At 47.8% G+C, this 27,301-nt stretch overlaps 1 protein-coding gene across 3 annotated transcripts in view; it reads left to right on the top strand.

Moving 5' to 3' along the window:
• RPTOR (regulatory associated protein of MTOR complex 1) overlaps positions 1-27,301 on the top strand; it is a 325,518-nt gene that overhangs the window by 232,773 nt on the left and 65,444 nt on the right. For all 3 annotated transcript variants that reach the window (XM_088829259.1, XM_088829260.1, XM_088829261.1), the window contains 3 exons: positions 5,411-5,512; positions 13,125-13,208; positions 14,476-14,586. In XM_088829259.1, the coding sequence (XP_088685385.1) occupies positions 5,411-5,512; positions 13,125-13,208; positions 14,476-14,586 (297 nt within the window). The remainder of the gene's footprint in view (positions 1-5,410; positions 5,513-13,124; positions 13,209-14,475; positions 14,587-27,301) is intronic.

Genomic DNA, 27,301 nt, shown 5'->3' with positions numbered 1-27,301 from the left:
GCACCCACATCTCACTGCACAGGCTTTTCATTTTTAGTGCACATCACAGCCATCAGGGACGCTTTTAACCTTACTGAGTCAGGGGCCTGGGTATGTGTGTGCGTATGTATATCTCGGGGGGGTGTATGTACATGTATATTTGTGTGCCTGCTTGATCTTTGGGGTATGGGTGTGTGTGTTCTCTGTCGGATGTGTGTACATGTGTGCATATCTGGGGGGGGCTGTTTTAAGTGTGTGTGTGAACCCTTCAGATGATTTCAATGCCTCCAAGACTGGTGTTCCTGGACTACGAGGTCCTCCCTCTCAATTTTATCTTACCTTTCAACCCCTCCTTTATTGCTGGAATCTCTCCCATTTTATTATGAACATTTTCAAACCTACAGCAAAGTTGGAAGAATTCTGCAGCAAGATCCCGTCTGCCCCCCGCTGGGTTCCCCACCAGCGTTTGCAGTGCCCACTCCAGCAGCTCCCCCACCTCCACCCACCTTTCCTTTAAGGCACTTGTAAGGAAGCCGAAACTGGCCTTGCACCCAGAAGTGGGTGCTGGCAGGACCTTCACGTGTCTCCCACCCATGTATTTGACGTTGCCAGGGGACCCTAATCCCTGAGGCAGTGACAAGTCTCCATAGGGAACAGTCCTGGACTCCTGCCCCTCACGAGCTCCACCTACACGGGAACAGGGCCTGTTAACACACACACACATGTTTGGGAACCTCGTTCGACTTGTGCTTTTTTGTGCTCTGTGCCTGATTTTCCTTTTACCGTCAGGGGGTGGGAGCTGCACGCTCTCAGATAATGAAGTCCCACTTTCCGTGTCCTCACCCCTCCTTCCAGTGCCAGGCTTCCTTTCAAGGGTCTTCAGCCTCATTTCTCATCTACTGGATTCAGGATTCTGCCTCTGGGAGCAATGTCACCAAACTGTGATGGGGAGGGATTCCTGATGGAGCCACATGCTAGCTGTTTTATTTAGTTTCCATTCTTTTAAAAGCATAACATACACAGAGAAGACTGCAGGCATTGTATTGTGCAGCTTGATGAATTTACAAGTTGAGTGCAGTCACATAACCAGCACCCAAGTCATAACGTCAACAGCCCCCTGAGGCCCCACTCTGGCCACTGCTTTCCCCAGGGCACGTGCTGCCCTGTGCGGTTTGTATTTTGGTAAATAGAATCCTTGTGTCTGGCTGCTTTCACTCAACACTATTCAATCTGTGCACTTGTAGCTCATTCCTGTTATAGCCCGGAAACCCCAAAGGTCACGGTCCATCCTGTGGACCTCACGAATTGTCCTGACCACTGCCTAGCTGAGACGTTGGAGCCTGAGGCAGAAAGAGAAATCAGTCATGTTGGGCCTGTCTTTATATGAAATTTGGATATGTTTTCATAATGGATTTTTACCTTTATTTTTATTTTCTTAAGTGCTGCATTGTTTCTTTTTTTTTTAACCTCAACGGCTGTGTTTTTCTGTCGCCTTAAGTTTGGGGCCTGAGGTGGGCAGGCAGGGGTGGCCGGGTGCTCTTGGTCCCTGTGCTTGGGCATGTCAGTGTCGGGGTGCACTTGAGGAACGAGATCTCTGGTTACCAGTTGTGCGTGTTTTTATTTCAGTAGGAAAACTGCTGGTTTTCCAAAGTGGCTGTGAGTCAATTTTCAGTCCTTCCCACGATGTATGAGAGTTTGAGTTGTTTCATGTCCTTGTCAATACGCGATGTTTTCCACCTTTTTTTTCCCCCTGCTTTTGGCTTTTCTGGTTCCATATGTAATGGTGTTTCATTGAGATTTTATCTTGCATTTCCCTGATGGTTAATAGTATTGGGCCCTGTTTCATATTTTTGTTGGCTATTTGAATATAAGTTGCCTGTTCAAGACTTTTGATCATTTTTCTTTTGCATTATGTTTCTTATCAATTTGTAATGGTTCTGTTTGTACGCTGAATACAAATCCTTTGTTGCACGTTGTGAATGCTGGTTGAGTTGCTAAGTCAGGTCCGACTCTTGCAACTCCATGGATTGTAGCCTGCCAGGCTCCTCTGTCCATGGAATTCTCTAGGCAAGAACACTGGGGTGGGTTGCCATTTCCTTCTCCAGGTTATATTCCTGACCCATGGGTTGAATCCACGTCTCTTTAGTCTCCTGCATTTCAGGCAGATTCTGTATCAGCTGAGCCATCTGGGAGGCCCGACACACACTGTGTATACTTTTTTCATTCTATAGATTTCATTTTCACTTGTTTGATGTTTTTACTTGGCGAACAGAAGGTTCTTGTTTTACCATACCCAGCTTACCAATGTTTTTCTTTTATGGTTAGGGCTTGTACCCATTTAAGAAATCTTACTTATTATGAGACAGCCAACATCAGTGTGTTTGGACCAGGGTCAGCAGGTGAGAAGAGCAGGAGTGTGTTGATATGAAATAATTATCTTCCCTCCCCAACGTGACAGCACAAGACAGGGTGGACTAGCCCTTGGGGTCAGGTATGGCTCCTTGTGCCCAGAGATGGCCTTTCTGCTCTCAGTCTATCATGCCTGGAACCTGTTTTCAGACCCCTTCCAGCTCATCTAACACATGGGCTGACCACCTGTGTCAGAATCATCCCCCTGAGGCCCAGGCCACATGGTCACATGACTCAGAACCTCTGCCCACGAGCTGTGAGCTCTGCTCCAGAACACTCATTCCAGGCTCTGCGTCTTCCCCTCAAGAATCTACTCAGTAGCTCTGACACACCAGGAGGTGGTCTTGAAGATTTGGCCCAAAACATCAGCTCTGTGAATCATCTCAGATATTCACAGGGCAGCTCTCGAGCTGTTCTGTGAAGTGTTACTTAAAATGCTGAGCCACGCTTATGCTAGGGACTGAGCTGGTTTGTCACCATCTCCGCAGCTTTAAAAAGCACGACAAACCTCACAGCACACTTCGATGAGAAGGGCTTTTCCCTCTTTGTCAGCTTTAGGTGAAAAGATCAGGAGTGTTTGTCTGTCTTTGGGGACAGAGCGGCTTCAGCAGCAGTGAACCACATGTTTGTATCCACAAGGTAAAACCAAAGTGAAGGAAAGGGGGAGAGGTGGAATTACCTGAGTTTCCCAACTTCCCTTCCCAGACTGAAGGTCCCCCTCACTTGGTACAGCTGGGGAGGGAGCACTTAACAGGACTATTGTTTTTAAAACAATCTGTAAATAACTCACACTGAACAGGAATATCGCTTTGGGGGCTCCATTCCAATCCCCACGTTGCCCTCCAAATTTGAGTAACTTCATGTACCCTGACTTTGCAAGAACATAAATTCCTGAGTGTGAAATTTCTCTGCCCAATTCTCACACGACACTGACTTCTTTACAAGGGGCACCACGGGTCTGAGCCCCAGGCCCCTCTGTAGAGGGCATGGCAGGAGCACCCCGGTCTGGCTCCCAGCCTCACTGAGCCCACCCCACCACTTGGATTCCTCTATGAGCACATGTCCACATGTGCCAGAACCTGGGGTCAGAGCCCACATCCCTGCCTTCCCATCCACCCTTCCTCTCCCCCTGGGGAACAGTGTGGGCAGAGAGGCGTGGGTGGGAGGCAGAGATTTGAAATTCTGTTTGGGCCTCACAGATAACAGAGCTGTGTGTTAAGTGGGGATGACCATGTAATACAGAAAACCCAGCAGTCCTACCGCTTGGCCTCTTGGTTCTCAGAGACCTTCTGAGGGCCTAGGCCCCCTCCTACCTGAGCCTCTAATCGGTTTCCCTGGTCTCTGTCATCACCACCAAAGTTGTCCCCTCTGCAGGGCTTTCGAGAGGACAAGTCACCCTCCGCACCCCCGCTGCCAAGCTGGGGAAGCCCACTGTAACCTGCTTTCCTCACTGCCCTCCAGGGGCCTTAAACACTGCCTGGCAGCTGCCCAGATGTGTCTCCTTCATTCCTTCCGATCCCCTCTCTGCCCTCCGTCCACGGCATCTGCTCCCTTTCCCACCTCGCTGAGAGACAGGAGCAATAGAGGGAGCCTCTGAGTCCCTCCACGCCCGCTTCATCCCTGCATCCCCTCCTATCTGTGTCCTGTTTCCAGCTCCCAGAGGGCTCCTGCTCCCTGGTCTCTACTTGCCAGTGTGCTCGCCCAGCACCTCCCCTTCCATCAGCAATTCCCCCTCTTACAAATATGCCCTTTTCTCCCACCTTTAGACAGAAATGCCTGGTCACATGATCCTATCCGATCCCTTCCCCTTTGCAGCCAGATTCCTGCAAAGAACTATTCTTGAGTCTCTAAATCATCTTCCCTCTGTTTGAACCTCCTTCAGTTGTGCTTCTGCCCACTACCACAGCCCCCTGTAACATTCTTAGTAGTCAGTCTCCAGGGCCCTCATGTCATGGGCAGCCCTGGACCTTGGTCCTGCCTGACCCTCCACATCATGACATGATGGTGCCAACCACAGCCTTCCACTAAATCACTTTTCCCTGGTATCCTGGCTGCCGCCTGCTCCTGCTCCCTCTACTGGCCTTGCCCTAGTGTCTCCACTTCCTTGGCCTCTTGCTCTTGGGGTGCTCCAGGGCTCAGCCTGGGGTCCCCACTCTTTCTCATGTTATAAACGAGATCTGTCTTTCCAACCCAGACCCGTCTCCTGAACTGCAGGCTCATGTAGGCCATTCTGCCCCTCCCACCCCACCCCGCAATGTCTCACTCAGGTGTCCAGGAGGCACCTTAAACACCTCACATCCGGGTGGAGTTCCCCACGCGCTTCTGCGAAACACGCTTCTTTCCGTCTTCCCACTTCCGGTCACAGGACCCCATTTCCTGGTGGTTAGACCTGTGGTGGTGGTGGTTTGGTCACCAAGTCACCTCAAGTCACGGGCCCCCATTTCCTGGTGGTTAGACCTGTGGTGGTGGTGCTTTAGTCAACAAGTCACCTCAGGTCACGGGACCCCATTTTCTGGTGTTTAGACCTGTGGCGGTGGTGCTTTAGTCACTAAGTTGTCTCTAACTCTTGCAACTCCATGGACTCTAGCCCACCAGGCTCCTCTGCCCATGGGATTTTCCAGGCAGGAATGCTGGAGTGGGCTGCCATTTCCTTCTCCAGGGGAGCTTCCCCACCCAGGGGAACTTAAGTCTCCTGCACTGCAGGGGAATTCTTTACCAACTGAGCCACACAGGAAGCCTGTTTTGGCCTGAGCTCCAGCGTTAATCTTACCACAACCCTTCTCTTACCCACACCCAGTCTGTCCACGAGTCCTCTGACTCTGCTGTATGAAACATCCCAGCCTGACCACATCTCACCACTTCCTCTGCCATGGCCTGCCTCTGCGGGCTTTTGCCTAGCTGGTAGCCAAGCAGAGTTGGGGCCTCACAAAGACACATGACTGAGTTGATGGTGGGGGGTATGTATAGGCAGAGCCGGGTGAAGAAGGGGGTCTCTGACTAACCCACCTTGCTTGTCCCACAGCACAGCCCCTTCTTTGCTGAGCAGCTGACCGCCTTCCAGGTGTGGCTCACTATGGGCGTGGAGAACAGGAACCCACCTGAGCAGCTGCCTATTGTCTTACAGGTGAGTGTCTCCAGGTGGACCAGATTGGCCCAGGGAGGGAGCCAGGGTACCCCGCAGCCTCCCAAGCGAGGGGACTGGTTTATCGGGGCTGAGTGCGTGAGTGTGTGACAGCCCCCATGCTTTGTAGCTGATGAGTCCTTGCTCCTCCATGGCTCCCCTGGCGAAATCACTGCCCGCTTCCTCAGTTAAACCCTGATCTGGGTTGTCAGCCACCCTCTCCTCTACCCCCAGACTTGCTGTCCGTGCGCTCTGTTCCAGCACTGTTTGTGGTGTCAGCGCCCCTTCTCTTTGGAAGGATATGAGATGCAAATCAGCCGCAGAGAAAAGGGGAGAGGCTGAGCCGATTACACACACAGGCTGTCAGCACCTGGGCGTTGGTCGTTTCCGGGGGGCTGTGCCTAAGGGTGCTCTGGGCTGTCCAGTGCAGTCACCACGTGGCTTGTATCACTATTCTCATGGCAGTTGGTGCCCCACGAATGGTTTGGGAGGGCAGTTCTGTGGGTCTCACCCAGCTAAGTTTTGGGTTACTGAGATGGCAAAATACCAAAGTTCATCACAGGTAGGAGTTTTCACACAACTTTTGTTTCAGTTAATGTATATTTATGGGGCAGGTGTAGGGACCAGACTGTGATGTAAGCAAGGCTGTTTTACTCTGCAATAGTATCAAATGATATTTAAATCCACTGTCAGTATAGACACCAAGGCCTGATAATTCACTTTAGGCCCTGGAAAAAGTTGTATGCAGTGGGGATGGGGCGGTTGAACCTTGGGTAAGAGCTGTGGGCAGTTGTGGGATGGGCCGGGCCAGCAGCAGAAAGGGGTGGGCATTTATATTCTCATCCAGTTAGGAAGCAGAGTCTTAAATTCTGAGAGCTGGCTGGGAGGACCATCACCTCCTCCCCCAGAAAGCTGCTTAGGTTACTTTGCCTAATCGTCCACCTGCCTGAGGACAAGGCCTTGCCCCTCCTCCCTCCACAGGAGGGCTCCACTTTCTCACCAGGCCACTGGCCACATCACACAGAAGTACTGTCTGTCTTCACTGGGCCAGGCGTGTGTTCTGAGCTGATCTCTGGCCCATGAGGAGTGTGGCGGCGGGCCCCCTCCCCACATGGTCTGCTCTCCTGCTCTGTGCCTACTGCATGGCAGCCTGGGAAAGTGGTCTGCCTGCGACAGAACTGACATCTCAGTGGACTCAGGACTGTATGCAGGACCCAGACAGCAAGCAGTGAGAGCAGGGTGTGCAGTTGTGAAACGCCAACACACAGCCTGTCCTCGTGGCTTGATAATCAGCTGGGACAGGCTGTTGGCCAGGATCCTTCCCTGGAGATATTTTGGTGCTTTTAATGTATTATGGCTGCTGCTTTTCTGACATTATGAAAAGAATGCAGAAATTATTGGTATTCCTCATGTGTGCTTCTAGATTAGTTTAAGACTATCCGGAGTTCTCAGGGTGAGCTATCAACAGATTTTCAAAACAAAACCAAAAGAAACAATAACAACACAACAAAGAACACTGTCTGTTTGGCAGGAGTCCATGAGTTCTCATCAAGTGGAAGGCCAACGGGCAGGACTTTGGGATGGCAGTGTCTGATTGGGTGTGCTGAGCTCCCCAGCAACTAGGGTCCCCCAAAGTGTCATAAGAGGAGACTGTGACCAGTCTCCACTGACCTTTCTATTATTTCAGTAATGGGATGGATAAAACCTTTCCAAGCAGGGACACACTGCCCAGCACTTTGCAACCAGCCAGGCAAAAATCCTTGTTGTAAACAGCCCCCTGTTGACTTTTGCTTTAATGTCCCATTTGCAACCCACATTCCCCCAGGAAAAGAGAAGACCCAACTTGCTAATACCGAAACGAGGGAATAACTGAAAGAAAAGGGGCATCTTGTGTGCAGTCTTTCCATCAAACTTAAATCCTAGTTTCCTCATCACTCTGGGGGTTCTGTCTGGGCTATGCCCCACCTGGATCAGTGCAGGAACCTTTACTTAACAAGAAAACCCAACACAGTGCAAAGGAGCCCATGCTTCATTTGGGGCAGCCCGTGGTATCCGCTTCTTTCTCTTTAATTCAGTTATTTTGCCAGAACCCGGGCCCCATCATCTATCACTTATCCCCAGAACCTTGGCAATTCAGAAATGTTGCTGAAAAGAAAGAGAATTTTATTTTGTTTTATTTGTTTTTAATCTACCTTTCCTCCAGATAATTATATAGTCATCCCAACATAATTTATTAGGTAATTTTGGTTTTTCCTTAACGATTTGAAATACTGTCAGCACATCCTGTACATGTATGTACTTATTTCAACATTTTAAGAGAGGATTTTAATACAGAGACATCTCAGCTTTTCCAATCTCTGCTACTTTTTCCACCACCAGCGAGCATTTTGTCCACCCGAAAATTCAGAGGCATCCATTGAGGACCATCAGAGTAAAATGAACTGTCCCCTAGCCTAGGGCAGCAGATTTGCAGTCCCTTGTGTAGATGTAAGCATGAATCTACACTTTTCCAGACCAGCCCTGACATCCTTTTTCACTTTTTAAAAATATAAATCAAAAAGGATGGGAAGGAAGATTCTCGAACCCTGCAGCTCTGCAAGGCCTGGCCCTGTGGTCTCATGGTCTGACAGCCCTGCCTGGGCTCGACATTACTGTCTGCCCTCCCTTGGTGGCCCGTGTACAAACAAGCCCAAGTTAGAGTGGGAAGAATCAGTGTTGTGGAAAAGAGAGGGAAGAGAGGAATTTTACAAGATTCTGTGTTAGGACCTTTCCACAAAGTCAGTATGGGCATTTCATTAGGAAACCCTGTTGGCTTTCATGGCATCATCTACAAAGATAATTTTTGATCTGAAAGTCCAGCATTATTATTGGATGGCAGCAGGAGAGTAAGTGGACTGTTATTACTACACATATTACCTACATTGGTGACTCCAGGATCTCTGATCATCAGATTCCCGGGTGCACCAGGCCAGAACCAGAACTTGAGAATCTGGATTTTCAGAAGCAGCTTGAGCCAGTGGTCTCAGCCCAGAAGCCTGAGTATGCCTTTTGTGTACAAGATGCGTGAAAAGTAGTTGCCCTAGCAGCTCTGTTTTAGTTTCCGTGTTGATGTCACCACCACTAATCTTTAGTTTGAATTGCCACAGACAGAAAGAAATCCCAGTAACTCATTTAGTTCACCGACATGTATCTCTGTAATTTACCCAGGGCCTGAAGCACATTGAAACAGGATTTTAAGTGCAAATACAAACAAAAATCAGTTCTTTATTTTAAAAAAGTAATTTTAATTTATATTGGCCCTCAATGTTGTTTTAAAATGTAAATCAGCAGAAGGAATTGGAAGGAAGGGGTAAGGTTTAGAAAAGCCAGTACCTGACATTTTCCCCAGGGCTCGTTATTGATGCTGTTTATTTTCCAACAAAACATCAATACCCACAGCACAAAATCCTGCATTGCTGACGGTCTTTGAGTCTCTGAGACAAGTGAGCTGTCTGTTGGTGCTTTAATGTGTGTTTCATCAATGTGGACAGCAGAGTCGGAAGAGATGGAGTTGCAGTAGCGACGGTGACGATTTCCATTTTACTTTTGCCATCTGTAAACAAGACGTTGTAATGGAGACCTTTTACTGCTGGTTAGTGCACATGAGAAATAAGCAATACAGACTACCCATGGGTTAGGTTTCTGGGCCCACATTGCCATTTCTTCCGCTGCAAATTGCTCTGCTATTTACTTGAAAACCCAGAGCTTTATTCAAGTTGACAGTGTTTTAAATAACAAAGGGAATCAGAAAACAGAATCTTTACAAGTGCTAGATGTGTTTGATGTCTTTGATTTTTGATGAATTACACCTCCTTTCACAAACCTAATAAATGAAAGGTTCTGCTTGCCCTAGAAACTTGAACCTCTGGCGGTTCCATTTTCTTTAAAAAACAAAATAGGGAATGCCCTAGCGCTCCAAGGGTTGGCACTCGGCGCTTTCACTGCCAGAGCCCATGTTCAGTCTCTGGTCGGGGAACTAAGGTCCCATAAACCGCCCAGCACAGTAATAAATAAATAGTCAATCAAATTTCTTCTGAGAGGTGGAGCCATCCTGTGCTGAACGTAACAATCATCACTCTGTAACATCACAGAAACAGTAACAGTCATCACGCCAGACAGGCTGCATCTTATTTAATTCTGGAAATTACATGTTATCATCCATCTCCATTCTTCTCTATGATGAAACGAAAGTGTTCAAAGGTAGTGGTTTAAGCCACGCTGTCAGAAAATAAGAGAGTCAGTTCCGCTTGACTCCAAATCCCACACCTTCCCACCGTCTAACCTGCCCTCCACACCTGCCTTTCTGCCTTGGTGGCACATGATAACCCGCTAGTTAAACATGCAGAGGGATCAGGTCCTGTTCAGACAGGCCCCTGTAGCAGCCCCCACATAACCTCTCCCACCAGCTTCTTTATCAGAGAATCTTAACTTCTCCAAACACGAAACAAACTACTTGAGCATCCATCTCGAAGAGTGATGTGGAAACAGGCTCCAAACCAGTGGGAGACGACATTTCAGTGGCTGAACCCAGCCACCTCCACCTCCCTGACCCCTGGGCTGCCTGCTGGGTGGACACGCCTGCTCTCGGCTCCCCTGCAGCCACGGGCCACACGCCCATGGGGGGAAGCTCCCCAGCCTCCCTGTCAGGAACCCCTCCTCAGGAGCCTCGTGCTGCCGGGACCCCCTCCCTCTTTCCACTCCCTCCAGCCTCGCTGCCTCCTCTGCCCCACCTGCTGCCCCTCCTGCACCCTCAGCGTCTTCCCAGCTGCCCGCGTTTGCCCCTCAGAGGGCGCCCCTCAAACCACTGCTCTGGTGGTGCCATTTCCTCAGCCCACTCAGTCCTTCCACCACTGGCCATGTCCCTGCGACCAGAGTCCGCTTCCTGAGTCCTGCGACTGATCCCGTCCCCCCCGCCCCCCAAGCAGGTACGTGGTTAAGACCTCCTGTCCGCTTTCCTGCCTCCTGTCCCGTCCCTCACCAGTTCCTCCACCCAGCTTCCCCCTTGGCAGACCACCCCAGGCTGGCTGGCCTGGCCTGGCCTGTCTTTTCTCTTGCCTCATTCCAAACCTTATCTTCCAGCGGCTCCTTTCCCTCACCCACCTTCCCCCTCCACCAGCAGGCTCTGGGTCATGCCTGCCAGCTGTTATGGAATCTATTTCTCCCCATCAGTCTTGGCTGAGGTCAAATCCACCCATCCCACCCTTCCAGTCAGCCTCCTACCAGCCTGTTGCCCACAGTGAGCACATTGGACGGGCCCCTCTGCTGCTCTTCTGAAGAAAAACTGAAGCCCTTAACTTGGTCTGCAGGTCCAGCTGGCTCTGGAGCCTCCCCTTCAGCCTGCCCGCCTGCCTTCCTCAGGCACCCCAGTTCCCCTCAGGCACCCTGCTTCGCCAGCCCCTCTGCCTGAAGCTCAGGAACCCCATGCTTCGCCCACTGGGAGGGAGAGCCTTCAGACCCCAAGTAGGGAGTGGCCGCCCCCGGTCACCTGTTCACCATCACAGTGGTTATTGCGGTGTGGACGTGGAATGTCTGTCTCTGGGCTCCTGCTGTGACAGGAGGGCTCCTGCTGTTCCCAGTCACCCCCAGCACTGTGTCCGTACACAGTAGGTACCCCATACCCGCTTTGGATGGCTGGGAACACAGTAGGTGCCCCATCCCTGATAGCTAGGAACAGTGGTGGGCAGAAGGGCTCTGCATCACAGGACTCTGTACACATAATCCCTATGTTAGCACCATGAGAGAAGTCAATATAAATGACTCCATTAAAACGTAAAACTTTGATATACCACAGGAAGAAAGAAAAACATGTGGCAGAGGTTACTCTTTTTCATTTATAAAGCATCCTTTCATATGAAAAGGAAAAAGTCAAACATTTAAGTAGGAAAATAAGGACATGCCTGGCTGGTTTACTAGAGAAATAGCCAATTAACCTATGAAAAAATATTCAGCCTCACTTGTAATCAAGGAAATTCAAATTAAAAGAGTATTTTATTATTAACTGTCATGTTGGCAAATAGTGTAACATGGGCTGATATTTTCCTGGGAGCTTTTAATTTGATATTTAATAAATCCCTCGTGGTTGAGTCTTGTGTTATGAATTAGGAAATTAAAGTTCAGAGAAGTTATGTGTCCAAGCCTGCATAACCTGTGAGTACCAGAGCAGATGTGTCCTGCTGCCTGGTAACCAGCTGAGGCTTGGCAGGTGGGCAAGTTTGTTCAACTTGAGGGCAATCTGGTGATGTAAGTGTGGGTGCTCTGACCCTCTAATTTTACTTCTCAGGTTTATCCTAGGAAGAAGTAGGGGAGGAAACCATGTAAATATGCAGAGATGTACCTGCTAGTATTTTTATCATAGCATTTTTACAATAACAAAAATGTATTAATAATTAAAAAATCTAGCAACGGGGGAGATTGTTTAAATGAATTATGCACATTTACAGAAATGCACTTCTGTACTGCCATTGGCAGTGATATGATCAAACATATCTAGGGTTGTGGAGTAAGACTGACTGTATCATTTACTCATCAAGGAGATGAGAAATACAATAGTATCATTGAATTTAGAACAAACAGGGGACATTATACCTAGAGAACAGCATCTAGACGTGAATAGACCAGTGTCATCAGTGAATATTTTCTTAACCACCATTAGAAAGTGTCTGTTCTAAAGTTCCTACAGTGTGCATGTCATTTACCTGTTCGTGAAGAAACGGAGTGTTCCCAGCCTGTGTAAAGTATGAGCCGTAGAGAAAGGGGCACCTGCCAGCCCGGGTAAACAGCTCCCGGGGGTGCTCATCCAGGGTCATGGGGGGCGCCATAGAGAAAGGGGCACCCGCCAGCCCGGGTAAACAGCTCCCGGGGGTGCTCATCCAGGGTCATGGGGGGCGCCATGGAGAAAGAGGCACCCGCCAGCCCGGGTAAACAGCTCCCGGGGGTGCTCATCCAGGGTCATGGGGGGCGCCATAGAGAAAGGGGCACCCGCCAGCCCGGGTAAACAGCTCCCGGGGTGCTCATCCAGGGTCATGGGGGGCGCCATAGAGAAAGGGGCACCCGCCAGCCCGGGTAAACAGCTCCCGGGGGTGCTCATCCAGGGTCATGGGGGGCGCCATAGAGAAAGAGGCACCCGCCAGCCCGGGTAAACAGCTCCCGGGGGTGCTCATCCAGGGTCATGGGGGGCGCCATGGAGAAAGAGGCACCCGCCAGCCCGGGTAAACAGCTCCCGGGGGTGCTCATCCAGGGTCATGGGGGGCGCCATAGAGAAAGGGGCACCCGCCAGCCCGGGTAAACAGCTCCCGGGGGTGCTCATCCAGGGTCATGGGGGGCGCCATGGAGAAAGGGGCACCCGCCAGCCCGGGTAAACAGCTCCCGGGGGTGCTCATCCAGGGTCATGGGGGGCGCCATGGAGAAAGAGGCACCCGCCAGCCCGGGTAAACAGCTCCCGGGGGTGCTCATCCAGGGTCATGGGGGGCGCCATAGAGAAAGGGGCACCCGCCAGCCCGGGTAAACAGCTCCCGGGGGTGCTCATCCAGGGTCATGGGGGGCACCTTGCAGTGACACCGCCTCTTCTCCCTTCCAGGTGCTGCTGAGCCAAGTGCACCGGCTGAGAGCCCTGGACTTGCTGGGAAGATTTCTGGACCTGGGTCCCTGGGCAGTGAGCCTGGTGCGTGCTTCCAGCATCAGCAGGGGCGGAGTGGAGGGGCACCACCTGAGGAATCAAGGGAGCTTGGCCATGCAGCCAAGCGTGACCGCGGGGGTGGCCATTAAACCCGCAAGGCCCCCGTGGGCCTCTCTTTGCACCTTCATTGTCATGTTGTGGGGGGCCCTCTCCCAGCCGCTGTTAGGCATCACCTTCGTGGGACAGAAGGTGTCCTTTAAGAACACTCTCTAGGGAGGGGCTCGCCCCTGTCACACCAGGAAGCTGGCAGCCTCTGGGCTGGGTCCTGGCCACACGTGGTGCCTGTTCTGGAAGCAGCCTGTGAAGCCTCACTCACCGTCCTTTCACTCTGGTTTTAGGCCCAACTCTGAAACACTTTACTATCATTAATTCTACGGAGAAGTAGAAACAAAACACTGAAAAAAATAGAGTCAAAAGTGACCCATTTTTCCACCACACAGATCACCAGGGAAAGAGATCAAGAGGGACCTAGAGATAAAAGGGGATTCAGGAGATCTACCACCAGCTGCAGAGTGTGGACCTTATGGGGCTCTTTTTGCAAATGAAAGTTTGATAGTTGGAATTTGAAAAATTAATATTCATGAAACAAAAAGTTTACATGAACTGAATGTTTTATATTATTAAAGAATAATTGTAACTGTTCATTTTCTAGGTGTGGTAATGGTATGTGGTCATGTTTTCATAAAGGAGACTTTATTTCTTAGAGAGAAACACTAAGTGTTTACAAATGACACCGTGTGTTACCTAAGGGGGGCTTCGGAACATTCAGGAGAGGACAGTGGGCGGGGCCAGCCTGGATGCCACACCCTTTGGTTTGACAGCGTTGAAGCTGGGTGATGGGCACATGAGAGCTCGGCGTGTTGTTTTACCTCCAATGATGTATGTAAGTTGTTTCATTGTGTACTGTCAACCAAGAGTGATAATTGATAGTTCAGCAAGAAGGAGAAGAGGGAAAACCTAAAAGTTAGGAAGACTGCACGAGCTCTCCTCGCTGACCCACTTCCACTCCCAGGAGCCAGCAGGGAGGCCGTGTGGGACTCACCAAGGGTAGACTTGGGTGGAGGCCTGGCGTGTCTCTTACCTTGTGGTCTGCGTGCACTGGTGCAGCCCAAGCAGGCAGGCCTGGGTCGCTTCCAGGAGAAGAACCGGAGATCGGGGAGGACAGCCCTGCCCCTCACAGCTCTCTGTCCATGCTGAGGACGCAATGTGCTCTGCTCCCTCCAGCGTGGGGCTCACATGCTCTCTCCCGCAGGCACTGTCCGTGGGCATCTTCCCCTACGTGCTAAAGCTGCTCCAGAGCTCAGCCAGGGAGCTGCGGCCTCTCCTTGTCTTCATCTGGGCCAAGATCCTCGCCGTGGACAGTGTGAGTAATGTCTGTCTCCCCACACCACCACAGGAGAGCTGCTAAGAGCAGGTCGGGGGGCCTGGCACTGCTGTCCACGCTCCCTCCTGGCCCTGTGCCTTCCATGGCCTCCCTCCCTCCCTCCCAGGAAAGGCACTGCTTCCCCTCGGCCCAGTGGTGGTCTGTCACACTGTCCCTCGGCTTACCTGTTGTCCCTGTGCACTGCCCCCTCCCAACCCATAACCACCCCTCCAGCCCGTGAGTGACCCTGCCCGATTCCTTGTTGACTGGTCTCCTCAGCCAGTTGATGCTTTTCCCTCCCCTGCCCTGACCCTAGCAACAAGGCCCATGGAAGCCCCAGCTGTCACCTGTAAGGCTTGGGCCATAGCGCTAGTCACTTCTCAACCGTGACTGCCCGGCCCACGTCTCCAGCTCTACTCCCAGTAAGCACCTTCCCACCCCTGTCCTCATGCCTGCGGGCCTGCAGTCATATGTCTGCTGCTGATGTCCTTGGCAGGGCCTTGTACTCAGAATCGTGCTGAAGGACAAAGGTATTGCAGAGCTCAGCTGTCCCTGCCTTCAGCACTGTTCACTGGGGACCAAACCCTCTGCTGTGAATACACATACCTGCCTATCACAAGGGTGACTTTTCAGAAAGTGGGGAAATCTTATGGGCAGGGCTGCATTTGTGTGCCTCAGTGTAACAGAGATTATAACGTTAACCCAGGTAGGAGGAGGCCACTGACCTGGCTGCTACATGAATTCACATCCAGAGGGAGTGGGGGTGGCCACATAGGTGAGAACCAGTGGGCAGGAAGGGCCAGGGTAGGGATGCCAAGGTGAGAGTAGGGCCAGGTGAGTTCTCAAGTTTGAACCTGTGTGGTGGGAGGGCTGGTCATGTGACAGTGGTGCCGGGGGTGGGGTGCAGTGCAGGGAGCATTCACGGGACCACTGGTGATGCAGCCTGTTCCCATTGATTTCTTAAGCCAGCCATTTTCACCTCCCCCAGCCATCACATGCGTCTCTGTAAAGTTGTGGTAATAACGCTTCCTGCAGTATGGTTGCAGAGATCAGGACCACAATGTGTAAAGCAGTTTTAGAAATTTTAGCATGAAGGGAGTAATGATAAAGCCTCATTTCTACCCAGCCTGCGTCTGCTACACCAAAGCCTTTTGTTGACAATCCGAAAGCCTGGCCTTGGGGCTCAGGAAACTGTACCTTTTGGTCATTTCTACTTTGCCCTTCATCAAATTTAACTGAAGAGCCAAGCTACCACATAAAGAAGAGAGCTTTTCTGGGGAAGTTGTTTCCAAACCTTGTTTCTCTCCCACTTCAATACCTTTGTCACCTGTATCACGTGTTGAGTTCACTGTCACTGTTCTTGCCATTAGGGACCATGTGCAAAGGTTCTGGATGCATCAGAGGGCAAGACTTCCGTGACAGGAAGCCCAGTGTGGGGAGAGGGACAGAAAAGATGCCCCCCTCCCCCCATCCCACAAGGGTGGCGGTCGGCCACCTGAACCTGCTCCTCGGGGCCACCAGTGCTCCAGAACATGTTCAGTCAACTGCATTTCTTGTACTCATCAGTATTTTAGTACTTTTTAGCACCTGGAAATAGAGAGTGTCTTTATTTTTAGTCTATAGAGTGGCTATTTCTGCTTTAATCTTTTTTCCTTGTGTGAAAGTAGATGACCCTTCAGAACCGCACTTTGCTGCTGAATTCTCATGGAATTTACTGTTGATCATCTTATTTCAGAACAAGGGATTTGGTTTGAAACTGCCTCTTGGTCACATTTGTCTCCAGGGTCCGGGTTGTGTCTGGAGTCGAACATGGGAGGGCTCGTCGATGGCACAGATACCGCAGTGCTCTAAGGCTGTCTCAGAGCCTACGTTCGTGTCTGCTCGATGCTGGAGGAATTACACGTTTAATAATGCTGAGGAGCTGTTTCCGGGCCCAGCTGGAAATGCCCTAGCCTGCAGTGTTCTTGTAAATGCCTGCAGGTGCTGGGACCATCCTGTGGCTTAGCGCCTTAACCAGCTTGTTGCACCTGTTTATTTAAAGGCAGTCATCCCACTAGGAGACGTTTTTAACATTTCCAGTTGAGACTGAGTGTCATTTACTTTTCATGATCACCCTGGTCTTAGTTTCTGAGAGATTAAAGTTCCATGTGTTTCTGGGAATTTGCTTCCCCCTTCCCCAGCTGGCATCTGGCCTCCGAGTACTCACATTTTGTGTGCCTCCCGCAAAGCTCAGAGCTCCTGGAGTGAGTCCTTGACGTGGCCACCATGAGTGAGGGTCAGAAGACATGTTGTTAGTGACAGGGATGCCCACCTTGGGGTGAATGAATCTGCACAGAGGCACAGGTGAGGTGTCCCAGCACCCCAGCGCTCTCGGCTGTCCCTGTGCTGGGGAGCCGCCCACCCTCAGGGCTCTTCCCCAAGAGTTGAGAAGGTGTGGGCCCCACTCTGGCTGCATTCCCAGCTGAGGGATGAGTCTGGGGCTTCCTCTCACCCCACAAGCATATGTTGAGCACACACTATGTGCCATTGTGTGAGGGGCTCCTAAAGGATTCAGGAAGCAAGAATTACCTCAGCCTTAGAGAAAGTAGGCTGGGAAGAAGGAAGGGGGGGAGTTCCAGGCTCAGAAGGACCATGTGCCATTTGACTGAAGTGGGAAGTGTACCCTGTGGGGGCACCGATGTGCAGGCATGTCTCTGGACAAGGAAATCTATTAACAGCACATTAGGAAAGCCCTTTGCTGTGATCTCAGTGCCCTGATTATCTCCAAGGAATCTGGTCCCAGAGGTGTGTGCTTAGTTGTGTCCATTGCGACCCTGTGAACTGTAGCCCACTAGGTTCCTCTGTCCATGGGATTTTTTCAGGCAAGAATACTGAAGTGGGTTGCTGTTTCCTCCTCCAGGGGATCTTCCCAGGGGTCGAACCCATATCCCCTGTGTCTCCTGCATTGCAGGCAGATTCTTTACCCCTGAGCCATTGGGAAGCCTCAGAGGGTCTCTTCCCAAATCACCCATACAACGTGTTACTCTACACTCACTGCTACCAGATGTGTGAAGAAGCAGGAAAATATGATCCATAATGAGAGGGGGGAAAATTGGCCTACCAAAATTTATTCTAAATTCTCACAGATGTTCAAATTAGCAGACAAGGACATTAAGTCATTAAAAGTCTGTTCCACATACAAAAGCTCCATTGAGACATGGAAGGTATTAAAAGGAGCCAGCTCAAACTTCTAGAAATGAAAACTCTGATATGTGACATGAAAAGTATGGGAATAACAACCAATTAAACATTGCAGAAGAAAAATTAGTGAACTTAAAGGCATGGTAATAAAAACTCTCCAAGATGAAGCACAGTGAGAAAACCTTTTATAAAACTAAAGGCGTATCCTAGAGTTGTGGGACAACTGCAGGTGACTGAATATATGTGTACTGGGAGCCCCTACGGGGGGCTGGCAGAAAAAAAAATTTGAAGAAATAATGGCTAAGAAATTTTCAAATTTGATGAAAACTATAAACCTGCAGATCCAGGAAACCCAACAAACCCCACACACAAGAATCATGAAGAGAACTACGCCAAGGCACCTGATAATCAAATTGCTTAAAAAACAACAAATTTAAAATTCAAAAGCAGTCGCTCAGAAAGGAAACAGAGAAGCTAAGGATGATAGTGGATCACTTGTCAGAAACTATGACAGCAGGAAAACAATGAGACTGCATATTTAACGTCCTGGAAGAAAAACTGAATGTAGAATTCTGACCCACTGAAAATATCTTATAAAAATGGAGGCAAAATAAGGACTTTTAAAGACATGTAAAACTGAAAGAATTCGTCACTAGTAGATCCACAGTACAGGAGATGTTAGAGAAAGCCATTCGAGCAGAAGGAAAATAATACCAGGGGGAAACATGCCTGGACACAAAGGAGTTCAGAACACTGGAAAAGAGTGCTCCACAGATAAATGTGTGGGTGTTGTTTTTTTTTAACCTTGCTTTTTAAATCTCTTTAAAAGATAATTGACTAATCAAAAAATAATAACAGTGTACTATGGAGCCTGTAACATATGTAAAGCCCAAATGTATGCTAACAATAGCAAAAAGGTTGGGAGGAGAGACATTGAGGAAATATTGTTGGTAGGTTCTCATACTTCTTTGGAGTGATAAAATATCATCTGAAGGTGAACTGTGATAAAATGTAGTCCATAAGCCTTGAAGTTACCACTAAAATTTTAAACTATAGCCAATTAGCCAACAAAGGAGATAAAATAAAATCATAAATATATACAAGTAACATGAAAGAAAAAAGAAAAGGAGGGAAAGAAAACAAAGAACAGATGAGATAAATACCAAAAATGTTAACAATAGATTTAAGCATAACCATATATATATATATAATCACAATGTAAATAGTCTAATTTTGCAATTATAGGGCAGAGACTGTCAAATTGGATTTTTGAGAATGCTCCTATTAATATGTCAAAGTAGGTTTCAGAGCAGAGAATATTACCAGGGACACAGAGTTGTTTGCTAATGCTAAAGGAGTCCACCCATCATGAGAACAGTACAGCCTAAATGTTTATTCACCTAATAACAGTATTTCAAAACACCTAAAATGAAAACTGGTGGAACTGTGGGGTGGCGGTAAATAATCCATGATTATACCTGGAGAATCCAGCATTCTCTTTTCAGTAAATGACAGAAAAAGTAGAAATGGAACCAAGGAGTTTCTCTCAAACGCTTGAACAGGGCCGTCCACCAGCTGGACAGCGCTTCATATGACTGCAGACCACTCGTTCTTTCCATGTGCCAGGGATGTACACCATGATGGACCTAGTCCTGCGACCTAGAACAAACCAGGACACATTTAAAAGAACTGGAATCTTACACAGTGTATTCTACAACCATGGTGGAACCAAATGCACAATCAAAATAGATAATAAGAAAATCAAGGAGACACTTAGAGACTTGTGTACTTTTAAATAAATGATACAGTTCAGTTCAGTCGCTTAGTCATGTCCAACTTTTTGTGACCCCATGGACTGCAGCACGCCAGGCTTCCCTGTCCATCACCAACTCCCAGAGCTTGCTCAAACTGATGTCCATCGAGTTGGTGATGCCATCCAACCATCTCATCTTCTGTCATAATAAATAAATTATTAAAATATTTTAATTATAAAACAAAATTTTAAGAAGTAATATAAATATATAATATTAAAATATAATGTTATATAAACAAACTTGTAAGCAACATAGATATGTTACATCATATTTATTTCTAACTACAAGTATTGTGTATAAAATAAATGGGCTGTATCAAACTAAAATCTTTTGCATAACAAAGTAAACAGTCAACAAAATGAAAAAAAAACAACCTTTTGAATGGGAGAAAATATTTGCAACTCACCTGTTAAGGGGTCAAATATAAGGACCTCTTACAACTCAAAAAACCCCTGACTTAAAAATGGTCAAAGGACCTGATATTGGTGAAAGAAAAGCAGATTAAGCCCAAAGTAGGTAGGAGAAAGGAAATAGTAAAGATCACTGTGGGGACTTCCCTCATGGTCCAGTGGTTAAGAACCCGCCTGCCAATGCAGGGGACACGGATTTGATTCCTGGTCTGGGGAGATCCCACATGCCACGGAACAGCTAAGCCTGTGTGCCGCTTCTACTGAGCCCATGCTCTTGAGCTCATGCTCTGCAACAAGAGAAGCCACCACAATGAGAAGCCCTCATACCGCAACGAAGAGTAGCCCCTGCTCGCTACAACTAGAGAAAGCCCGAGCACAGCAATGAAGACCCAGCGCAGCCAAAAATAAACAAATTGATTAATTTTTAAAAAGATCACTGCAGAGATCAATGCAAAAGAACAGAAAAGCAGTAGAGAAAATCCACTTAACCAAAGGCTAGATTCTTTGAGCAGATCAATAACTACTCAGCTTGAGAAGGAAACAGAAAAAAGACATAAAACCCCAAATCAGGAGTGAGAGAAGTGGCATCACAGGTTCTGGAGGCGCTGAAGGTATAGTGAAGGTATTTATGAACAACTTGATGCCAAAGCTTTTGATAGTTTTGATGAAATTAACTCCTTGAATGACAAGAGCTGCTCCCTTAAGAAGACAGATAATCTGAATAGCACTGTATCTAGTTTTAAAATTCGATTTGTGATTTAAAACTTTCCTACAAAGAAAGCTCCAGGTTCATATGGCTTCATTGTTGAATTCTACCCAATCATTAATAAAGAAATATATGGATGGCAAAGAAGTATCTTCCCTTATCATCCTATGATACTTGCCTTGCCTTGATACCAAATACCAGATTAAGAAAACTACGGATCAGTATCCTTGGTGACGCCAGATGCAAAAATTGTAAATCAAAATTTAGCAAATCAGAGTCAACAATATATTTAAAAAAGATTATACATCATGCAGAGACATCACTTGGCCAACAAAAGGTTTGTTATCATCTGTCTTTCTGCTCATTAACAAGATCAAGAGAAGGGAGACAGTAAAAGATTTCTGTAAACTAGATTCCAGTTAATTGAGGTTTTTTTCATAGACACAGTTAATATGTAATTCAGGCAGACCTTCCCTGGTTACAGCTATTCAATTTTTATTTATAGCGCCACCAGGGGACTCCAAGGACACAATGTCACTGAATTTGGAAAAACCTTGTATGTCAGTATAGATGAATGAAATCCAGATTTGGGGACACAAAGAGCTTCACTGTATGTACCAGACCTCCTGGTCCCAAGAAGAAGCATGTTGTGTGAGTAAAAAGCAGATCAGGGATTAGCAGAGTTTTATTTCTGTAACTGTTCCCTCCCCCTGCGCAATATCTGTGCTAGTTCTCCTTCCCAGTCTCAAAACTTGTGCTGTTCTCGCGGCAGTGATGTCATCCGAGCTCACTGACGTTCACAGCCTCTCTTCCTGTCCCTGTATCCCCTCTTGTTCCCATCGCCCCACTTCCAGCTCACAGTTGAAAAAGTGAGGTGAGTTAGCTTCCTCTTCCTTCCAAAGATGACTCATGTCACTCAGTTCAGTTGCTAAGTTGTGTCCAACTCTGCAACCCCATGGACTGCAACACGCCAGGCTTTCCTGTCCATCACCAACTCCCAGAGCTTGCTCAAACTCATGTCCATCAAGTCAGTGATGCCATTCAACCATCTCATCCACTGTCGTCCCCTTTTCTTCCTGCCTTCAGTCTTTCCCAGAATCAGGGTCTTTTTCAGTTCTGTGTATCAGCTGCCCAAAGTATTGGAGCTTCAGCTTCAGCATTAGTCCTTCCAATGAATATTCAGGACTGATTTCCTTTAGGATTGACTGGTTGGATCTCCTTGCAGTCCAAGGGACTCTCAAGAGTCTTCTCCAGCACCACAGTTCAAAAGCATCAGTTCTTCAGTGCTCAGCTTTCTTTATGGTCCAACTCTTACATCCATACATGACTACTGGAAAAATTCATAGTTTTGACTAGACAGACTTTGTTGGCAAAGTAATGTCTCAGCTTTTTAATATTCTGTCTAGGTTGGTCATAGCTTCTCTTCCAAGGAGCAAGCGTCTTTCAGTTTCATGGCTGCAGTCACCATCTGCAGTGATTTTGGAGCCCCCAAAAATAACGTCTGTCACTGTTTCCATTGTTTCCCCATCTATTTCCCATGAAATGATGGGACCAGATGCCATAATCTTAGTTTTTTGAATGTTGAGTTTTAAGCCAGCTTTTTTACTTTCATCAAGAGGCTCTTTAGTTCCTCTTCTCTTTCTGCCGTAAGGGTGGTGTCATCTGCATATCTGACATTATTGATATTTCTCCCAGCAACCTTGATTTCAGCTTGTGCTTCATCCAGCCTGGCATTTCACATGATGTACTCTGCGTATAAGTTAAATGAGCAAGGTGACAATATACAGCCTTGACGTACTCCTTTTCCAATTTGGAACCAGTCCAATATTCCATGTCCAGTTCTAACTGTTGCTTCTTGACCTGCATACAGATTTCTCAGGAGGCAGGTAAGGTGGTCTGGTATTCCCATCTCTTGAAGAATTTTCCAGTTTGTTGTGATCCACACAGTCAAAGGCTTTGGCATAGTCAATAAAGCAGAAGTAGATGTTTTTCTGGAACTCTTGCTTTTTCTATGATCCAGCGGATGTTGGCAATTTGATCTCTGGTTCTTCTGCCTTTACTGAATCCAGCTGAACATCTGGAAGTTCACAATTCATGTACTGTTGAAGCGTGGCTTGGAGAACTTTGAGTATTACTTTGCTAGCGTGTGAGTTAAGTGCAATCGTGCGGTAGTTTGAACATTCTTTGGCATTGCCTTTCTTTGGATTGGAATGAAAACTGACCTTTTCCAGTCCTGTGGCCACTGCTGAGTTTTCCAAATTTGATGGCATATTTAGAACAGCACTTTCACAGCATCATCATTTAGGACTTGAAATAGCTCAACTGGAATTCCATCGCCTTCACGAGCTTTGTTCGTAGTGATGCTTCCTAAGGCCCACTTGACTTCGCATTCCAGGATGTCTGGCTCTAGGTGAGTGATCACACCATCGTGGTTATCTGGGTCATGAAGATCTTTTTTGTATAGTTCTTCCGTGTACTGTTGCCACCTCTTCTGCTTCTCTGGCCTTTATTGTGCCCATCTTTGCATGAAATGTTCCCTTGGTATCTCTAATTTGCTTGAAGAGATCTCTAGTCTTTCCCATTCTATTGTTTTCCTCTATTTCTTTGCATTGATCACTGAGGAAGGCTTTCTTATCTCTCCTTGCTATTCTTTGGAACTCTGCATTCAGATGGGTATCTCTTTCCTTTTCTTCTTTGCCTTTAGCTTCTCTTCTTTTCTCAGCTATTTGTAAGACCCCCTCAGACAGTCATTTTGCCTTTTTGCATTTCTTTTTCTTGGGGATGGTCTTGATCACTCCCTCCTGTACAGTGTCATGAAGCTCTGTCCGTAGTTCTTCAGGCACTTTGTCTATCAGATCTAACCCCTTGAATCTGTTTGTCACTTCCACTGTATAATCGTTAAGGGATTTGATTTAAGTCATCCTGAATGGTCTAGTGGTTTTCCCTACTTTCTGCAATTTAAGTCTGAATTTTGCAATAAGGAGTTCATGATCTGAACCACAGTCAGCTCCCGGTCTTGTTTTTGCTGACTGGATAGAGCTTCTCCATCTTTGGCTACAAAGAATATAATCAATCTGATTTTGGTTTTGACCATCTGGTGATCGTCACCCAGATCAGAATGTGATCACATGGGCCAGAGGATCTGCTGTTCAAAACCTGCTTTCTTAATGGTCCATCGCTGAAGGCAGAGCAGCCGTTGGTCTGGTCCTGTGAGGAGCTGGGGCAAAGACACCTCCTATGCTGGGAGTTTGTGTCCTGCCTTATTCCTACAGTTTGTATTTTAATAAAATATATTTTTATCATAATTTTAAAGAAAACTTAAATCAGTAGTCAATAGAGTTCCATATGTCCCACATCCAGTTTCCCCTCTTGTTGATACCTTACATCAACATGGTACAGCTTGGTAAGAAAATGGCGGCCTCCTGATGACCCAGGTCGACAAACACTCACCAGAGCTGCCACTGGACAGTGTCCCCATCTCCACAGTGAGCCACATCCGCCCCCTGCCTCCTCAGTAGACCCGCCAACACTAACCGGAAGGAAGGGATCATCTACAGTCCCCTGCCATGGATTTTCTGGGACAAAGAGTTTTTTGGTAAAATAGAATTGTTGTTCAGAATGGCCTCTTCTTAGTTGTCTTCCTGGTTAAATGAGGTGGCTGCTTTTCAAAAGCCCTGGAGTGGGTTTTACTCTGGGAGGAGAGTCAGATCCACCCTCCTGGGGTCCCTGGAGAACTGTGGGCCAGCAAAGCAGAGACGTCACTCATGTCCCAGGAGCTGAGTCTGCCTGTCATGACGCTGGTTCAGCCCCAAGACCACCCACCTGGGAGGAGGCCAGGCCCTGCTAGACATGCTCATTGATGACAGGTCAGGTTGTGGCTGGGTTGTCTGTCTGTCAGGAGGGAGGCAGTTGTTCAGATACCTGTAGTTGCCAAGAGTGAAGTGAAAAGCCGAAGGAGGGATGCAGGAGGCTGTCACCTGCCCTCCCTACGCAGGCAACTTGGTTCCGCACTGGCAGATTGGACCGTGTGCTGCTGGGGAGGTGACAGATCGCCCTTTTGCAGGATGAATGGGTGCAGTGACTCAGGCTGCAGGGGACTTCCCAATGTATCAGTCTGTCGCCAAGGGCAATTCAGAGACTAGAGGGCTGTGTGATTAATTGTCAGGCTGCATTAATCACCAGCTCTGCAATACTGATGTCAGTTGGGGGTGGGTGGGTGGGCAGAGGCTGGTCAGCCAGGAAGCACAGCCCACACAGCCAAGTCTCAAAGTTTTATAAAAGGGCAATCACAGTTTGTGTGGAACCTGAAATCAAGGCTGGATTGACTGGCCCAGAAAGCACCAGCTCAGGCACCTTTCTTGCCCAGTACTCCTGGGCATGTTCTTTGCACCTGGCAGTGAACCGGGTTTCAGGGTCAGGAGAGGCTGGACCTTGGCAGCACTGATTCAGGGAGGTTTGTTCCCTCCTTGTTTCATGGGGCGGCAGCTAGTGGATGTGACCGGCACACAGTTAGGAACTGGCCTACTTCTTGGTGCACATGTCAGTTCATTTATGCAGTCAGCAAACACTTACTGGGCCTCTGGTAGAAAGGCTGCATTGTGGGTCCTTGTCCTCACAGAGCTGGAAGTCCAGCAGAGAAGGTAGAAGGTGCAAAGAGCTTACCCAAAGGCAGCGACTCAAATTGGGATCAAAGAGGAAGGCGGGAGGGGTAGCTGGGGAGGGAGGGCACTCTGCCTCCAGTGGGAAGTGAGGGTGCCGTGAGCAGAGATGCGCATCCACGAAGGCAGTAACAGCAAAGACAATCCAGTGTGCAAGAGCTCCTGTCTAGGGGAGGAGGCTCTTGGGGTGGGCTTCTTCAGAAACACTGCTCAGTCCCGCGACCCCTGAGTCTGGCACCAGGCAGGAGACCTTGTATGACGTGGCTCAGTGTGACCCTGAGGGATGGTGGTTTTAGGGCCTGGCAGGGATGATATTATTACTAGATCTATGCTACAGAAATATATAAGACGGTTCAAATGAGTCCTAGGAATCGCAACTGAGTTCTGGGTAATGGAGTGCAGCCCAGCAGCAAGGCCCCTCCAGCATGGAGGCAGCTCATTGGGCCTTGACCAAAATCAACCCAGAGCAGAGCTGAAGGTCCCGGGGCCGGAGGGTGGGTGCACAGGAACCGCCTGTCTCTCTGATAGGGTTGAGCAGGTGGAGAATTGAATGGCGAGGTTGTTAGCCAACACTGTCTCTATCAGTTAATACAATTAGACAAGAGAAAGAGACTACAGACATAAAAATTTTAAAGGTAGAAGCAAAACCATTAGAGTTTTCAAATGATATGATTATGTGCCTAGAAAGCCCAATGGAATAAATTAAATGGGACTAATAAGAGAACTTAGTGAGGTTAAAGACTTTAATACACAGAAATCAAAATCTAAGCCAGTTAGAAGATAAATGCAAGGAAAAAAGATAGATGCACCCCATTTATAAAAGAATCCTAAAACTGGAAATAAACTTGACCTGAAACATGAAAATCCTCTGTGAAGAAAACTTTAAGTATTCCTGGGAATTCCCTGGCAGTCCAGTGGTTAAGGTGCCAGGCTTCCACTGCAGAAGGCATTAGTTTGATCACTAGTCAGAGAACTAAGATTCTGCATGCCACCCATGAGGAGCAGCCAGAAAAAAAAATCCTGAAGAACACAAGAATCAACTTGAACAAGTGAAAGCATCCCTATTCACTTACAGAAGGATTCATCATCATAAATATATCAGTGTTCCCTGAATTAATTTAAACTTTAATATAATCCCTCCAAAATCACCAGTAGGCTTTTTTTGTCTGAAACTAGACATTTTCTAAACTTCCTATGGAGAAATAAATAGAAATAGCCAGGGAAATTATGTGTAGGAAGAATAATGACAGGGAATTAATCCTACATATCTCAAAACTAACTCTGAAGGCTCAGTCATAAAGAGCATTGTGGAGCTGGATTATGGACAAACTAGCCTCCTTAATATATAAAGAGCTCCTTGAAGTCAAGAAAAACACACAATCTAATGGTCAGTGTACACAAACCAACAGTTCACAGAAAGCAGAATACAATGGCCCTTAGATTTATGAAAATGCTCAATCTTTTTCCTGATAAGTGCACAGTAAGACTACACTGAAATACCATTTTTCACTTTTGAGATTGGCAAAAATTCAAATATTTTACAATGTGCTCTGTTGTGAAGATGATAATAATATCCGTCAAAATTAGAAATGCATTTACCTTTGATCTAGCAGTGTCACATTTGGGAGCACAATTTAACAGCTTTATCTGCAGATGTATGAAATAGCATGTAGAAGTTTATTCATGGCAGTAGTGTGTGTAATCACAAGGGACTGGTTCAGATCACAGGTCCCGGCACCACAAGAGACTGGGTATGTGAGCAGTGCTCCTCTGCAGTGGCCTATTGTGCATTAGCTGTGAAGATGGAGGAGGCTGTCTGTGAGCCCAAATGGCAAGACCTAAGTGAGGAAATGCAGGAGGCAGACCCCAGGTGGAGTAGGTCTTGTGCTTAAGGAGAGAGCAGTTTGGTCTGTATATTCATATTTACTTATGTTTAGTCAAGAGAAC

This window comes from Moschus berezovskii, chromosome 20 (assembly GCF_049115385.1).
Source record: "Moschus berezovskii isolate FMDL1 chromosome 20, NW_MosBer_1.0, whole genome shotgun sequence".
NCBI lineage: Eukaryota > Metazoa > Chordata > Mammalia > Artiodactyla > Moschidae > Moschus > Moschus berezovskii.
The sequence above is the reverse complement of the archived record's forward strand: the minus strand, read 5'-3'. Positions and strand labels throughout refer to the sequence as shown.